An 18,383-nucleotide genomic window follows, 5' to 3' on the forward strand; every position below is an offset into this window, starting at 1 on the left:
TAAGAATGGGCAAAGTGTTTATGCTAAAGGAAGGCAGAAAGGTGGGTATATTTATGTGAAAGTTTACAATCTATCCTCAGCGAGTTAAGTTCCAGATCCTAGAGCCAAGCTACATTGGATTATCTGATCCCCTTTCTCCTCCCCCACCCTCCCACCTTCCTTCCTCCAGCAGTCAGGCTCATTTCTTGGTACTCCACCATATGCCAAGCACTGTGCTTTATCTGTAAGCTTATTTTATTTTTATTTTTAATGTTTTTAAAGATTTTATTTATTTATTTGAGCGAGAGAGAGAAAGTGAGACAGCACGAGCAGGGGGAGGGGAGAGGGAGAAGCAGGCTTCCTGCTAAGCAGGGAGCCCAATGTGGGACTTGATCCCAGGACCCTGGGATCATGACCTGAGCTGAAGGCAGACACTTAACCAACTGAGCCACCCAGGCACCCCGTGTAAGCTTATTTTAAAATATAATGCCATGAGTTAGATATTTTTATTCCCATTTTAAGGATAAGAAAATTCATGCTAAAAGAAGCTCTTTCTCAAAATATCACATCTAGTCTTCAAATCCATGTATACTTAGCTAAAAGAATGAGACATATAAGAGTAAAAGAATGATGACCATACATTTTGAACCAAAAGTCCATAATCTTAGAATGACTGACATAGATTTATCATCAAAATCAAAGTTGTAAGTAAGTGGAGTATGAGTACAGGGGAAATAGGAAGATCTTCTTGTCCAAAAAAAAAAAAAGAAAGAAAGAAAAAAATCTCTGGGGCACCTGGGTGGCTCAGTTGGTTGAGCATCAGACTCTTGATTTTGGCTCAGGTCATGATCTCAGGTCATGAGATTGAGCCCCGTGTCAGGTCCTGAGCTAGGTGCGGAAGCTGCTTGAGATTTTCTCTCTCTCTCCCTCTGCCCCTCCCCTCCCACTCTCTCTCCCTTAAAAAAAAAAAGAAAAGAAAAAAGAAAAGAAAAAAGTCTCCTATGACCAGAGTTGCCCAAAATTTGTTTACTAAACAACATTGAAAATAAAACCTAGTAAAAAGAGCATAAAATTTTAAAAAATAAATAAGCACTGGGACTAAGGAATAGTAATAGTACCAAACATGTACTGACCATGCACTAGAGACTATGCTAAGTACAATTACATGAATTATCTCATCTGTAATCCTAGTAAAAACTATGTGATTAAATTATTATTGTTTTACTCATTTAAAGATCGTGAGAATGATTATCAGCAAGATGGCCATATAAGATGTCCTTCATGATATCCCTCCTCAACAACAACAATCTGGCATCCATCCATGGATAAAAGCCCCTTTGTGGATCTGTGGGATCCAGCACCACGCACCAAGAGACCCGGTAGCATCTTGCCCCCCCCTCCATCTAGTAATAGCCATACAGACTTCCGTCCCAGCTGTGGATCCTGAAGTGGCCCAAGAACCACCTCCAGGCCCTTCTGGCCATGGTCTGGGAGCCCCTGGAAAACACTGTCTTAGACAGTCACCCACAGACAAAAGAACCTTTGCGGAAGTCCAGCAGAGAAGTTCCAGCACACCAGTGGGGCAACATAACCTGAGACTGGACACATTGGAGTCAAAAGGAATTGTTGGACTTTCCCAAATCACCCCTCCCCCAAGGCCACACAGTTTAGGGCCAAGAGAGTGCTTCTCTGGCCTCTGATTTCTCCTTTGAGGAAAAGTGAGAGCATGTAAGGAAACACCTGACTTCCTCTGCTGTTCAGGATACTGTCAAAGAGGCCCATTTGGCTCTTGCCTCATTCCCAGTACTCGTCATGAGCTGCATGATGGTGTAGGGGTGCGGAGCAGTGAGGGGCTGGGAGAGTGACAGCCAGGGCTTGGAATGAAAGAATCAAAGGGACGCAGATCCTACTACCATATTACAGACTCTATCGGGAGGTCCACTCACAAGCCACTGGATCACCTTTCAGATCCCCCCAACTGGCCTATCAGTTACCTCTAGAGCCCCAAATGCCTCACCCACACCCACCCACCCCACAGCAGGCTCCCTGTGCGTGCTCCCAACCAGGGCAAGAGCCAGCTGCTGCAGATAGCTTGTAAGCATGCTCAGAAAGCCCCTCTGATTCTGCAAGCCTGGGAGACAACACAAGCCTGAGCATTTAGCACCACCCTTGGAAAAGCAAGAGGGAGGCTGGCAGCATTCAGCCCGGTGCTTTGCAGGATCCAGAGAAGGCATGCAAGAGGGAGCAAGAAGCGTGGAGCAGGTATATCCATAAAAGGTTTGAGAAAGCCTCAGAATCCCTAGCAGGGCTACTAGAAGATATTTTTCTCCTGAAGAAAAATCAGTAAAGACTGGAGGAGGTGACTACTACTTCAAATGCAAAGACAGCAGTGCAAGACTTCAAGGAATGTGAAAAATCAAGGAAGCAGGACATTACTATAGGATCACAATAATTTTCCGGTGACCAACGTCAAAGACATGGAGATTTGTAATTTACTTGATAAAGAATTCAAAGTAGTTGTTTTAAGGAAGCTTAATGAGCTATAAGAAAATACAGAAAGACAATTCAATAAAATTAGGGAAACAAAAACAAAATAAGTTTAACAGAGATAAAAACCATAAAGTTGTGGTTATTGCAGCACTGTTCACAATATCCAAGGTATGGAAACCACCTAAGTGTCCATCTATGAATGAACTGATAGAAAAAGGATGCTATAGTGTATATATATATATATATATATATACTATATGAAACATATATATATATTATAAGAAACATATAATATTCCATTATATGTTATATATAATATTCCATTATATGTTATATATAATATTCTATTATACATATATATGAATAATATTCCATGAAACATTGGAACATTATTCAGCCATGAGAAAGAAGGAAATCCTGTCATTTGCGTGAACATGAACGGCCCTTGAGAGTATTATGTTAAGTGAGATAAGTCAGACAGAGAAACATAACTACTGTATGATCACTTACATGTGAAATCTGAGAAAGCCTAACTCATAGAAACAGAGAGTAGAATGGTGTTTCTCAGGGGACGGGGGATGGGGAAATGGGGGAGATGCTCAAAGGATACAAACTTTCAGGTATAAGATGAGTAAGTTTGGGGGATTTAGGTACAGAATGGTGACTATAGTTAACAACACTATTATATATTTGAAAGTTGCTAAGAGAGTAGATCTTAAACGTTCTCATCACTAAAAAGAGTAATTATGTGAAGTGATTGAAAGGTTACCCTATGGTGATCATTTCACAATGTTATATGTCAATTATATCTCAATAACCCTGGAAAACAGTAAAGATCATTAAAAGTGAGGTTTAACAAAGTTAAATAAACTTCCCAAGGTCACAGAGTCACTAAGTGTCATAACCCAGGTCTGTATGACTCTAGGCCCAGTGCTTCAAGAAATGGAGCTAAACTACTTCGAGAAGGGGGACCAACGACTATAGCATAGGTGACCTGAGTTACTCTCTACGTGAGCTGGAGGCCAAGCTCCACAGAAGAGGATTCCCAAGATTAAGCGAACCCTCGAGGGATCACATAATAATATCAAAAATAAATACCATTTACGGAGCAGTGTTAACACGATACCAGGCGCAAGCTAAATGCTTCATCTGGATTATTTTATGTTTGGCTTACAACAAATCTAAGGGAGAGATATTACTATTATCCTTATATTGAAGTTGAGGAAACGGAGATAATCAGTATTTTGCCAGCACTTAAATCCTAGACGCTAGGAGACATATATTCCTAATCACTTTATACCATCTCAAGTACCTCTGTGGAGTGAGAGCTCGAATTCCTCCTTTAACAATGTTAACGCCTTGGTACCCTAGTACTTGAAGTGTTTTGCTCTTTCATCTGAACCAGTCTGGGGTGAAGTTGAGCGGAGTGGATGAAGTAGCCTCCAGCTCCTCCTAGTGGCTTGAGTGGCCACTAACATTTTCTGAAGGGTTTAAGTAGTGTGCATCAAGGCAAACGAGGAAACACCAGCTTGTAGGTTTGTCTAAAGGCCTGGTAGGCACAAAACACCTGCAATCAAAGCCATCCCGAGCCTCTGAGGCCTCATTAAATGTCTGACATCTGGTAAACACCAGGGGACTTTAGCAAAAGGGGAAGAACATCACGCAGATTAAAATGATAAAATTACCCCCAAATTAGTTCGGCAGATGTAGAGCAGAGACACGAGGAGTTTTGTTTTTCAGTTTCTTCCTTGCATTCCACAACAATAAATATCAATGCTTGTTATCCCAGCTAATTACACAGTTCTCCAGCACCAAGGAAACTCCATTTTCCTTTCAGTTCTGACACACAGCATTTAGATGCATCTCCTTTAATGACCTGCTTCTTCCTCTTCTAAGAACAGAGGGCTACAGCCATCCAGCTAGTAATTCAAAACAAAAAGCTATTCCATGCTCCAACCCGTATTCTTTTGGGGGTTAATTTTTAAGGCATACCCTAATTACAGGAATTCACAGTCTTTAAAAAGTGGCTATTTTCAGACCTGTTTACAAGACCACAATCTGAAGCATCAGTCAAAAACAGCTTGAACTGATTGCATCCTTCTCTGGAACAGAACATCTAGCAGGAGAACATCCATTTGTAGCTGGTCCATCTGCCCTGTAATTGAGGTTGCATTGCAGCCCTGCTCCAAACTTATTTCTGCAGGAAAACAGCTGAGATCCCTTAGATAAGATGTCAGAATATGTGCTACTGGAATTGCATCCACTTTGTTGGTTAACATTATCAGAGCCAATTTAGTGCTGAATTTAAATCACCAGAAATGTTGGTGATACGGCAACATATATCCACAGTAGCTTTTGTAAAGTCAGTCATCACTGCCTTGCTCTCCCCGGAGCCACTTGAAAATCCTCTTCATAAGACCCACTCAAAACTCAGTGAAGGAAACATATTGCTGTTGAATGAAAAAAAAAATGACTCATTATGTACATCAACTCTGCATTGTGCACTTAAAAGCTATAAAAACCAACGTTTCCAAATCACAAGTCATTTTTAACCATTAGCTCATTCTCGTGCCATTATTCACACAGACAGATGATGTAAGATGCATTTTAAAAACAAGAAATGACGTTTAGGGCTCAAGCAGCTCAAGGATGAGAACAGGGAGGCCCAAAGGACTCAATGTCTCCTCTCAGATTGAAGTGAGAAACTCTTAAAACAAGAACATTAATATCAGGGGCAAATCTTGGAAACAATTTCTTTTTTTCGTTAAGACGAGTTTTATGAAAACAAGCAGCAGGTGTTTTCAGAGGCTGGTATATTTATGTTATGTAAACCATATATTGTTAATATATCTTTATGTGTTCTTTTCTCCAAAAATATAATCATTAAACAGTCTCAAAGAACTCCTCAATGTAAAAATAGAGGATATAATATCAGACTGACAAAATTTGCTAACAACCCACTATGTGCAAAGCACTGTTTTGCTCTGAGGTACATAATGATATAAAAATTTGGTACCAACTGCCTGCCCCTTCCCTGTCTGTCTACTTTTAGAAAATTCTCTCCCTTAAAATTTGATACCTCTTCTCTCTCCTGGATGACAGCCTTACATTATCCCTTACAGCTTTGAGATTAAGAGTCAATTTTTGAAGCAACACAATGCTTCCAAGGGAGAAGTAGGTAAAAAAGTTGTAACACTCGGGAGCATGTTGTGCACTTGGGAGTGTGTGTGAACACACACACACACACACACACCAGATTTTATGAAATCACTCCAAAAACCCTTAGAATATTCAGATAAATTGGCTTTTCCATTTAGCTCCCTCTCTTGAAAAATATTTTAAGAACCTAGCCCCATGCAAATGCTCTTTGTTTTCTCCCAAATGCAGAACCTGTGAATGAGCATGATTTCAAGTCAATAGAGACATACATAATTTATAAGGGGATTTTTAAAAAATCATGCATTTCCAAACACAGTTGTTAAGGTTACAGAAAGTAATAAAAATGCAGAGAGCATCTTGCAGTAGAGACAGGCATTGGGAACACCCTACTGGCTCAGCCAGAGGAAAACGACCCCACTGGTTCACTTAGCAACAGCTGTGGGATCCAGATTACAAATTCCTCCCAAGGCAGTATGAATATGAGCTTTGAAATATTCATCTCTCCTCCCAATACAAATTTGCTGATGCATTGCTGTCTCAATATTTCTATAAACTAAAACACCCCACCCTCAGAGCAGAGCAAGTTGAATCCTAAATTTTTAGGAAATAAAATGTACGATGCTCAAGAAGGCACATATGAAAAGATTTTCCTTTGGAATCTCAAAATCAGTTGGCAGTGGGTAGCAAGACTGAACACAGAGATAAAAATCAAAGATTCTATCACTATTTTAGGTTTTGAATCCAAAACATAAACATATTTGTGGTTGGATTAATAGTTTCCTTTTGGGAGCCATCTCCAGTGAAATGCAGGCACATTATTACATAATTTAGAAGAATATCTTGTGTGTTGATTTATAAACATCACTACAGAATTGGACCAAAAACCATCCACACTAAACTGTATGAAATCCAAATTCACAGTAACTGAGAAATGTCTAATGTAGCCGGAAGGTAAAATTCTGAACACCTAGCCTTAATTGAAATTGTGATAAAAGTTGAAGAAATAGTGAGTCATCCAGATTTTTATTCTAATTTCGGTTCAACAAGTATTAGATATATTCTGTGTTCCTGACAGTACATCAAGTGCCAGAAATACGAAGATGAAAGACACACGTCCTCTCCACAGGAAGCACACAGTCTAATGGAAGACATACATACAGTAGAGTCTATTGTGATTCTTCACGAAACAAATCTGCGTACGGTAAGGACTCCTAGGCTGTAGGTAAAGGAATTTCACCTGTTACTGCATTAGCCACGTTTTTAGAACCATAGGCTAATAATCAACTTAGCCATTATTTTCGCATTTAATAAGTCCCACCATTTTATTGACAATGTCCTTTAACATGAACTATTTCATTTACTCTTCACAACAATTCTCTATCAAATAAGCAGGTAATGAAAAAAGAGAAACATCCATATACCTCAGATTTGGAAGTCATGTTTAAGAGCTTCAAAGTCCATCTGTTGACATACATGGTGTTATAATAAGAAGGATTCCAAACTCATGTTGAGGCCTAATGGGAAAGAAAGCCGCAACTGATTGAAAATGTCTGTCAGGGCACTCAGGACAGGAAGTAGCAGCACAAGTCTTATATTTGCTAATCCTTTCTGCCCTTTTCTCAGCTGCTTTACAAAACTACAATGAGATATCACCTCACACCGGTCAGAGAGGCTAGGATCAAAAAGACAAGAAATAACAAGTGTCGGTGAGGATATGGAGAAAAAGGGATCCTCGTGCACTGTTGGTGAGAATGCAAGTGTAGAGTTTCCTCAAAAAATTAAAACTAGAAATATCTTGTGTTCCATGAATTCCACTACTGGGTCTTTACCCAAAGAAAATGAAAACACTAATCTGAAAAGATATATGCACCACTATGTTAATCGCAGCTTATTTATAATAGCTAAGATACAGAAGCAACCCAAGTGTCCATTGACAGGTGAATGGATAAAAGAGATGTGATACGTATACACACAATGGGATATTACTCAGCCATAAAAAATAATGAGATCTTGCCACGTGAGACAATATAGATGGACCTAGAGGATATTATGCTAAGTTAAATAAGTCTAAGAAAAGACAAATACCATATGATTTCATTTATATGTGAAATCTGAAAAACAAAACAAATGAATAAACAAAAAGCAAAATCAGACCCATAAATGCAGAGAACAAACTGATGGTTGCCAGAGGGAAGACGGTAGGGTATACACAAAATGGGTGAAGGGGAATGGGAGATACAAGCTTCCAGTTATGAATGAAAAAGTCACAAGGATGAAAGGCACAGCATAGGGAATATAGTCAACGATACAGTGTTGCATGGTGACAGATGGTAGCTACACTTGTGGTGAGCATAGGATAACATATAGGCTTGTTGAATCACTGTGTTGTATACCTGAAACTAATGTAACATTGTGTATCAATATACTAAAAAAAAAAAGACTAATATTATTAATGGCCCTTTACTATGTAGCTTCCAGCAACATTCTGAACACTGAATATTAAGTGGTCTTATGTCTCTCCCGCCCAGGTTATTCTGAGCCTTTACTCCAGTACAGAATAAATTCCAGGATTTTTTTTCCTTAGCTCCATCCTGACCACAGTGTTAGCCATTCAAAGTGAATGATCCATCTTTTAAACATTTTAAGATATTTCACAGTAGTGAACCAAAGAGTGCTCAATTTAAGTTTTAATTGTCTTTTCATTGATATCAATATAACTTTGTTACCCATAATGTGTTTGTTCAGCCAGGGTTTTAATTTGCCTCTGGCTACTCTTTTACTCTCAACTTTGATCTTCTGCTAAGTGGTTCCTACTTCCTTACCCATCAACACTAATGATTTCTCAAATATTTCCAACAACACATTTTCCCGTTAAATTTTTTTTTTTTTTTTTTAGTTTAAAAAAACTTTTAATTTTGGAATAATTTTAAATTTACAGAAAAGTTACAAAGATAATATGGAACATTTCCATATATACTTCACCCAGCTTCCTCTAAGGTTAGCATCTTGCTCCCGTTAAATTTTTTTTTATAAAATCTCAACTTTGTGGAAGAAAATTTCAAACGCATTTTAAAAATAAAAAATACTGACACTATTTTTATTTTATGACATTCTCATATATATACAGAGAGTGAGAGAGAGAGAGGGAGGGAGGGAGAGAGAGATGAGGAGGGAGGTTTTCTTTGCATACTAACATTAACAAACTCAAATTGTCAATTTGGTATCATCTCAGAAACCATCATTAAAATCAGAGAGGTAGACATTTAGACATTTCGACCCAAGCCATACCAAGAGGTGGTTAATAGCACATGAATGTCTGGTTCAGGTTAAACTGACTGCTGTGGAGGAGCGCTGAGAAAACACGCAAACCCAGAGCACGAAAGAAGTCCTGTGGCAGAACATATACAACACAAACAAATTAAGTTTCAGGGGAGTTGAAAGTTATATGTGGATTTTTGACCGTGCAGGGTTGGCACCCCTAACCTCTGTGTTGTTCAAGGCTCAAGTGTAATTCCATCCCAGAGACACTTCTCCAAGAAAACAGTTTTATGTAAAAGGTGAATGCTATAATATTATTTACATAGTAAGCCACTTAAAACTATGTAAATGTCTAACAACAGATGGGTGATAAACTATCGTAAGTCTAAATGATGGAATTTCTGATAGCCATTGAAATGAATGTTTAGTACAAAGTGTCTTTTTTAATATCAAGTGGAAAAAAAACAGGATACATGATTTTATATAGTATTATAAAACATGTAAGTAGGATTTTTCATTAAACAATGCAGGTACATTATGACAAATATTAATAGTAGTTATAACTATATGCATACATAAATGTTCATTTTTTGGTATTTTCTAAATTTTTCTCTAAGAAAGATGGATTGCTTTTTTAATGAAAAAAATAATTTTCCACAAAATGTTTTTTTAATTTAAATATTTTATTTATTTATTTATTTATTTATTTATTTATTTTTACGGATTTTATTTATTTATTTGAGAGAGAGCATGCATGCACAGCCGGGGGAGGAGCAGAGAGAGAGGGAGAAGCATACTCCCCATTGAGCAGGGAGCCCGATTCCAGGACCCTAGGATCATGACCTGAGCCAAAGGCAGCTGCTTAAATGACTAAGCCACCCAGGTGACCCTGAAGATTTTATTTATTTAATTTAGAGAGAGAGCACACGCGAGTTGGGGAGAGGGGCAGAGGGAGAGGTAGAGAATCTCAAGCAGACTCCCCACTGAGTGCAGAGATGGAGGAGGGGCTCCATCTCATAACCTTGAGATCTCAACCTGAGCCGAAACCAAGAGTTGGGCACTTAACTGGCTGCACCACCCAGGCACCCCTCCACAAAAAGTTTTAAACTTCCACAATTTAAGAATAATTTCTTTGGTAAGAGCATGGATTAAATGATTTCAGTACTAAAGAATTAGTTGCACAATGAAATGCCAGTTGGTGGGTCATCACAGAGTGGGTTTTTTTTGTATTGGTTTCCAGGGCTGAGGTGAGGAGGGACAACATATCTAGTTATTGGCAAAAGAGCCCCAAAAGAAACATCCCATTAAAGAGGGTTTCCAATATTGGCTAGTTGAATTTAAATAAAAATAAAAATAAAAATAAAAATAAATAAATAAAGAGGGTTTCCAAAATGATTAAAATATTTATATGCAAAGATATTTAGTCAATCATTTGTATCATAGAATAAGATAATAGTAATGTCAATGGAAAATACATATATTTTTTACATTTTCCTGCTGTGAAATGCACTTCACCATTCAGGGAAGCGCCCTCCAAGTTAGAGTGTTAACAGGGGTGGTGAGGGACAGAATAAGGTATGCTTTCCTAAGTATACTTATTTTTTAGACTGCTTTATTGATGTAAAATTAACACACAACAAACACCACATATTTAACATGTATAATTTGTTTTGACATATGTACACACCCATGCAAAATTAATACAATCAAGGTAATGAACATTTTCATCACTCACAAAGGTTTCCTTGTACCTTTTTATAAATCCTCTCTCTGGCCTCTCCTGATTCCACCCACATACTCTCTACCTGAATTAGTTTGTCACTACAGAATATAGATTAATCTGTCACTAGGGATTGGTTTGTATAGCCTAGAATTTGATAGAATTATATTGAGTACTCTTTTTATGTGCTTTATTCATTCCACAAAATCATTAGATTAATTCATACTGTAGAATATATCGATAGTTCATTTTTATTGGTAAAGAGTATTCCATTATATAAATTTTGCATAGACTAATTATACTATATACATGTATAAAATATAACCGTTTGCTGATCTGTTCACCTGTTTATGGGCATTTGATTTGTTCAGATTTTGGCAATTAACCTTAAAGTTTCTTTGAACAGCCCTGTACAAGTATTTTTATGGAAATAGACTTTCAGCTCTCTTCAATAAATATCTTGTTGCAGAATGGCTGGATCACAGAGGTATGTACAACTTTTTAAGAAACTGCCAAACTTTTTCCAAAGTGGCTGTATTATATTTTTTTAATATTCTTTTTTTTTTTTTAATTCGGCAATAAATGAGAGATGCAGTTCCTTCACATCCCTGTCAACACTTGGAATGTTCACACCTTTTAATTTAGCCATTCTAGTAGAAGTGTGGTGATATTTCATTGTAGTTTTAATTTGCATTTCTTTAATGGTGGATGGTGTGGTGTATGGTTTCTTTTGCTTATTTGCCACAGTAGTATATCTTTTTTGGTCTATTCAAATTTTTGGCTCATTTTTAAAAAATGAGTTGTTTATATTGAGTTTGGGGAGGTTTTTATATTTTCTGAATATGGTAAGTTCATTATATATATGTTTTTAAGAATTTTCCCTTTATTACTAGTTTTTAACAATTGGATCAAGATGTGACTTGCAATTGACTTCTTATTTCTGGGACGTGGGATTCATTGAGATTCTTGGATCTGTGGATTCATAGATTTCATCGAATTTAAGAATCTTTCAGCCTTTCTTTCATTGAATATTTTTTTTTCCTGTTCGTGTCCCCTTCCTTTGGCCACTTGGACTACAAGTATATTCGCCACTTTTCAAGTTCCGGATTTTGTTGTTTCATATCTCATAGATTCTCTGTTCATTTTTTTTAAAAATTGTCCTTCGCCTCTGTGTTTCATCTTCATAGTTTCTATTCCCAAATCTTCATGCTTACTAATTTTATATCCACAATGTTGCATTTGTCATTAATCTCATCCAGTGTATTATTCATTTCAAACATTTTAGTTTGCATTTGTAGAAATGCAGTTTTTGTCTTTTTTATATCTTCCATGTCTATACTTAATGTTTGAACATATAGAGTTATGATGACTCTTTTAATATTTTTATTTGCTAATTCTAACATCTGTTTCAAATCTGGCTTTCAATTGATTGATTTTTCTCCCCTTCATCACGAGTCATATTTTTCTACTATTTTGCCTAGTTGGCAGAATTATTGATTATTTTTTATTGAATACCAGTCATTATGAAATTTGCTTTGTTAGATGCTGGATACTTTTGTATCATCATATATGTTCTTGAGCTTTGTTCTGAGTCACAGTTAACTTACTTGGATACTGTTTGAACTTGCTTTTAAGATTTGTTAGGCAAGACTAGAAAAGTGTTTAAAACTACTTATTTCCTATTATTGATAAAGACACTTCAGCAGGCTCCACGTTATGCCCTGTGAATCATGGGGAAGGGGCTATTTTCAGGTCCGTGTCACTGCCAGGCACTGTCACCTTGACGTCATTCAGGTGGTTCTCTCCCTGGCTTTGGGTAGTTTCCTCACACCACGCACTCATCGACACTATGCTAAAGCCATGAAGAGTCCTGCTCCGATCTCTGGAGTTACCATTCTGTGCAACTCTCTCCTCTCCAGTACCTCGCAGAGGCAAACTCTAGCATCTTTTTTGTCCTCAAACCCTCAGCTCTGTCTCTTCAACTCAGGGCATTGGTCAGACTCTGGCTGGGTTCTGCCTCCATATTCTATGACCTGGAAACTCTCTCAAGGCAGTAAGCTCAGGAAATCATAGGGTGCACATCATTTTCCCCCACCTTTCAGGATCACTGTCTTATGTTCCTTGATGCTAGTGTCTTGATAACTCTTACTCCATATGTTTTGTCCATTTGTTTCTTTTTTCAGCTTCAGTGGAAATTCTGTTCTCAGTTACTCCACCTCAGTTGGAAGTGGACATACCTAAGTGTATTCATTTGGATCTTAAATGACAAGCTGCAAGGCTCAGCATTCTGACTAGTGAATAAGCAATTATAATGTCCATACAATCATGGAAACTCAAATATTTCTCTGTGAAATAATTCATACAAAAAGAAAAAAAAGATGGCTTTCGCCAGAATTGTTATTGTCATTGAATGGGCATAGCTTTCAGTAAATGTTTTGTACTTTATCTTTTTAAAAATTGCTTTTTAAAATTAATATTTTTCATTCTATTCTTGATTAGCTACAGTTCTTAAAGTGCCATGTGTTTTTATTTTTTACTGCCAACTTAACGCTCTTCTCAAAAGATTATAGAGATAAATCTAGAAATTATTCATTTTACATTTCTTTTTTAAAAATTCAGGATGTTTCCATGTAAACTTAATTTTAGAAGAATATACAAGTAAAAACATAGTAGAGCAATGGGAATATTTTATAAGGAAAACATAATTTTTGTGTGGATAAAACATATCAACTTATGGAACTTTATATCAATCACTTAGACTCTGCCTACAGGTAAAATCACTTTAATTGCTTTGCTTGAGTTGATTGCTTGGTTGTTTCAAACTCCCTGGCAATTCAGTTAAATTGGTTGGACTGTTGCAGAAGATGAAACTGACGGGTTGTTTCACTGAAATGACTCACCATGTCAATCAAAAATGGCTGAACTGGTTGTATATGGAGCCATAAGACAATCTGGGAATAGCAGTGTTATGTTGGGTGCTACGGGTTCTGGAGAATTCAATAATATTTTAATTATTTCTTTTTTTTTGCAATATTTTTATCAAAGGACTTTGAAGCTACAACAGTATTAAAGCTCCTTAGATGTAAGGTGTCTTTTTTATTTGAGGAGAAATAGTAGTGATTACAAATAGTCTGTGGCATGCATTGTTTGCACAAAAGTACAAAGACTTAGAATAACCCCCTGTTCGCCTGATAGAACACTCATATAAACTAAGTTAAATATACACTAGTAAGAAACTGGCTTAACGTTTACCCAATGACCACTGAAAAACTGACATAGAAACCTCAAGTGATACTCAAGAAATAGATTAGTACATTTATGCTGGATTTACAAAGTATATCATGGCATTTCTTGTCATTAAAATGTCAGTAAGCATTACAGTAACAATAGGCCTTGCTTAAAACTTCTTCCTAACAGCAAGGTTTTTGAGGTTTCTGCTTAGAATTTTATTTTGTGGATTAAGAGACTTCAACAAAGACTAACTTGGAAGAACATCACAGTTTCTCTGAAGTCTTGTATTTGAAAGTGGCGTGGACACCTGCGTATTCACTATTCTAGTTCTCTCCTGAGTCTGCATGTTTTCATGAAGAAAGAAACAATACAGGCTGAACTGAGCATTAGAAGGGAAATCACATGGTCTAAGATGGGAATTGGGGTAAAGGTAAGGTGATCTATAATCTGAATGCAATGTCTCATAGACTCACATCCTTTTAGAGGTAGAAAATACGTTAACAGCCAGCTCATACATTCCTTAATTTTGCGGATATTCTAGGAAGTGAAGTGACTTCACACAGAGATAGGATAAAGACCCATCCATGCACGTCAACTGTTAGTTCTCAAAGTCTTGACTGGTAGATCACTAAATCTGTCCACGCTGATATTTCCTCCTCTCTGACACACAGCAGAGTTTCTAAAGGTGAGACACATTTGCTGTGGCCAGCAGCAGTGGCTCTTCCTCCCTCTATGGAGTGGGATTGATACTCTTTCCTTTTTGCAAGGGACTTTGCTGGGAGAACTCCACGGCTCCCACCCCATAGATCTAATGATTCAGGGAAATGCAAAGTGGTTTGTGCTTATTAAAAATAAGCAGGGCGCCTGGGTGTTTCAGTCAGTTGAGCGTCAGACTCTTGATTCTGGCTCAGGTCGTGATCTCAGGGTTGTGGGATGGAGCCCTGAGTTGGGCTCCATATTCAGCATGGAATCTGCTTGTCCCTCTCCCTCTGCTCCTCCTCCTCTCCCTCTCTCTCTCTCTCTCTCTCTCAAATAAATAAGTCAATAAAATCTTCAGAAAAAGAAACAAAAGCCTGGAGTTCTTAAATAGGGAAGACAGTTTAGGGCAGTGGTTAAGAAAGAGCACAGACCGGGCGCCTGGGTGGCTCAGTTGGTTAAGCGACTGCCTTTGGCTCGGGTCATGATCCTGGAGTCCCAGGGTCGAGTCCCGCATCGGGCTCCCTGCTCGGCAGGGAGTCTGCTTCTCCCTCTGACCCTCCTCCCTCTCATGCTCTCTGTCTCTCATTCTCTCTCTCTCAAATAAATAAATAAAATCTTCAAAAAAAAAAAAAAAGAGCACAGACCTTTGGTGTGAATCACACTAATTGTCACGTGAGGTTGTACAAGCTATTTGACTTCTCCAAGCCTTACTTTCTTATCTGTAAAAATGTAATAATTATTTTGGTCTCATAATATCAAGTAAAGGCTAATCACATGTAAAGTGTTGGACACAGAATCTATCAAAAAATATTCACTGTTACTATATAATCAAATAGGATTTTTCATCCCCTTTGTTTCTTTTTCCTGGAAGAGCCCTGTGATCTGGTAGCCCTTGGTTTTACTCACGATTCACAACGGGGAAAAAATGAATTTTTATAGCTTACAAATTTATTAGGCAACCATGTTTTCACGTATCAAATATAAAGTATTATAAACACATCATCTCAGAATCAATACCAAATCGTTACCCAAGTTCTCTTTCAGATTCATCTGTGGCCACAGGTTTCTGGAAGGCTTAGAAATACAGCAACAATGGAGCTTCAAAGTCAGTGTGCCGATGAGGGCAGTCACCCATGAGTATTTGGAATTGGTGAGATAGCTTTTTCTACGTCCCCCTTTACACCCTTCTTTTTTTTTCCTTTCAGGCGAGCTGAATTTAAAGGACTGGGATCCATGTGCCCAGTTGATAACGGCTCCTGAAAGCTCAATGTAGCAGTTAAGTCCAGGGAAATGAGGTAGTAAGAGGAAAGTTTGAGAATCACTGAATCAGTTTAATGTCAAGCGTCTCTTTGCTCTTTCTTTGTACTAGAACCAGAGGAAGGTATGTTGCAATAGTATATAAATAAATTATTTTCCTCTTATTTATTTTAAAAGATCTTTTGATGAATGAGTTATTAAGTTAATGAAGGTAAGGAAAGTGGAACGAATTTATTCTTCTCTATACGTTTTGTTTGGACATGCTGCAAAATGAATGGCTCTCAGCCTTCAGAAGGAGTGTTCTTCCCACACAGTGTGCCTCTTCTACAGCCCTGCCGAAGGTGACACCAAACACAATTAGCCTCTCAGTTGGGCTTTGCATTTTTCTGATCTTCTAACAACTGGGTGTCAGATATCTCAATGTATAACCACCCACGCACAAGATCATACATTAGATTCTTTGTTATCTACTTTTATGAAAGATTTCTGAAAGCTAAAAGGAATAAATTAACTTTGCCAAATCTGTGATAAAGTTTCTTTTTCTGATTGTTAATGGTATTTCTATGGCTGTACAGTTAATCCCCATCAAGGACAAGATATTTACATTATCCTAAAAGGAGGACCCTGAAAGTTACATGGCATACATAGGCGGGGGGCAAGCTGCTAAATAGTAATTAGAGCAAATCTTTCCTAATGTAATGTATATGTGCTGCCGAAGCGAGCACTTTCCTAATGTAATGTAAACATAAATCAAGGACGCAAAATCAAATATAACACTTTTACTTAAATTTCTCAGATGTTAATGATCTTACACCTAAGTTTTCCTCCAGGTGGGTAGTTAAGTGTTAACATTCCTGTGTTCATAGTTTGTAGAGATGTGTGGTCTGGTGGAATGTTTGTGAGCAGAAATGATGTTTATCTTTTTCACCATTAACTTCACAAATAGATATTCAAAAGATACTTGTTTATTACTGAATGAAACATTATATAAACAAACAAACACAAAATACTGACACTCAGAAAAAGTTAGTAGATATGCCCAAGGTCACACAGACAATAAATGATTGATTCAAATCCATGTCTTAACCGCAGAGTCCTCACTCTTAACCATTAATTAAGAGAGATTTGGTTCTCTTATCTGCATACCTAGATGGTGAGGACTCCTGAGGTTTTGATCATAGTCAGCCCACTAGGTGATCAATACCTAATAATTGGTGATAAATGTGTTGATCAGTATCCTTAAGATTGTCAAGCAAATTAATATCTGGGTAGTACCAGGCCTTAGAGAGAAATAGTTGCTGTAAGTTCAAGGAGAAAAACGAGTATTGGCATTTATTTCTTGAGTTATGTAAATATGTGAGAACATTTTTGAGAATTTCTTTATTATAAGGAAAATCTTAAAAACTCCCAGGGACCTAGTAGCTCAAGCTGGCCCATGTGCTGAGACTAAGTTTCCCTGTAAGACAACAATGTACAAAGTGAGCAAAGATGGATGGATGGATAGATAGATAGATAGATGATAGATAGATAGATAGATAGATAGATAGATAGATAGATAGATGATAGATAGATAGATGGACAGATAGATATGTAATGGAATATTATTCAGCCTTACAAAAGAAGGATATCCTGCCATTTGTGACAAAATGAACGAACCTGACAGAGAAAGAAAACTACTGCATGGTATCACTTATATGTGGAATCTAAAAACAACAACAATAACAACAACAAAACCAAACTTATAGAAATAGTAGAAAAGTTGCCAGGGGTGGGAGGTGGGGGAAATAGGGGGAGGTTGGTAAAAAGGTACAAACTTTCAGTTCTAAGGTGAGTAAGGTCTGAGAATATAATGTATACATGATGGCTGGTTGATAACATTGTATTGCATACTTGAAATTTGCTAAGAGAGAACTTACACTTTCTCATCAAAAGACAAAGGAAGGAGTAACTATGTAGGGTGATGGATGTGTTAATTAACTCAATGAAGGGAATCTTTCACAATGTATGCATATATCAAGTCATCACATTGTGCACTTCAAATATCTTACAATTTTGTCAATTATACCTCAATAAAGATTTTTAAAAAAACAATTAAATAAATAAACCTAGCTATCAACTGCCATGGAAGGAAAAAGGGAAGAGTGACTTGGAGATAATAGATTAATCAAATTTGGGGTAATATTAAGGTCAGTCTTAAAGGATGAGTAGAAGTTTGAAAGGCAGAGGGAAGAATTTATCAGTATAAAAAAAAATGAGCAAAATTACAGAGGCATGAACATGTACTAAGTGCTTGGCTTGGAGAATGCCAGGCAAGTTCGTGATTGGAATTTAGAGTGGGCAGGGAGAAAAGCATGAATGATCATACAGACCAGCCGTCTTCATAGCCTAGGGCTGCAGATGAAAAATTTTCAAGAGCTAATCTGGCACGGGTAATCTTTTTAGTAACCAATTTCTAGATACTTAACTCCTAAATATAGTCCTTTCTAAAACTATGTGAGAATGTCTCTGTTTTCTAAGTCATGCCTTATTTTCTTTCTTATCTTCCCTTTTCCAGTAGACTTTCTTCCACTTTACAAAAGAGAGGTCCTTC

The 18,383-nt window shown here is 37.3% G+C and overlaps 1 protein-coding gene across 1 annotated transcript in view; it reads right to left on the reverse strand.

The window, feature by feature from the left end:
• Nucleotides 1-3,665: 3,665 nt before the first annotated feature.
• Nucleotides 3,666-18,383, reverse strand: part of SNX7 (sorting nexin 7) — a 675,036-nt gene continuing 660,318 nt past the window's right edge. The window contains exon 9 of the mRNA XM_032422982.1: nucleotides 3,666-4,919. Coding sequence (XP_032278873.1) covers nucleotides 4,893-4,919 — 27 coding nt within the window. The 3' untranslated portion in view covers nucleotides 3,666-4,892. The remainder of the gene's footprint in view (nucleotides 4,920-18,383) is intronic.

The sequence above is a fragment of the Phoca vitulina genome, unplaced genomic scaffold (genome assembly GCF_004348235.1).
Source record: "Phoca vitulina isolate PV1807 unplaced genomic scaffold, GSC_HSeal_1.0 scaffold2, whole genome shotgun sequence".
NCBI classification, from domain to species: Eukaryota; Metazoa; Chordata; class Mammalia; order Carnivora; family Phocidae; genus Phoca; species Phoca vitulina.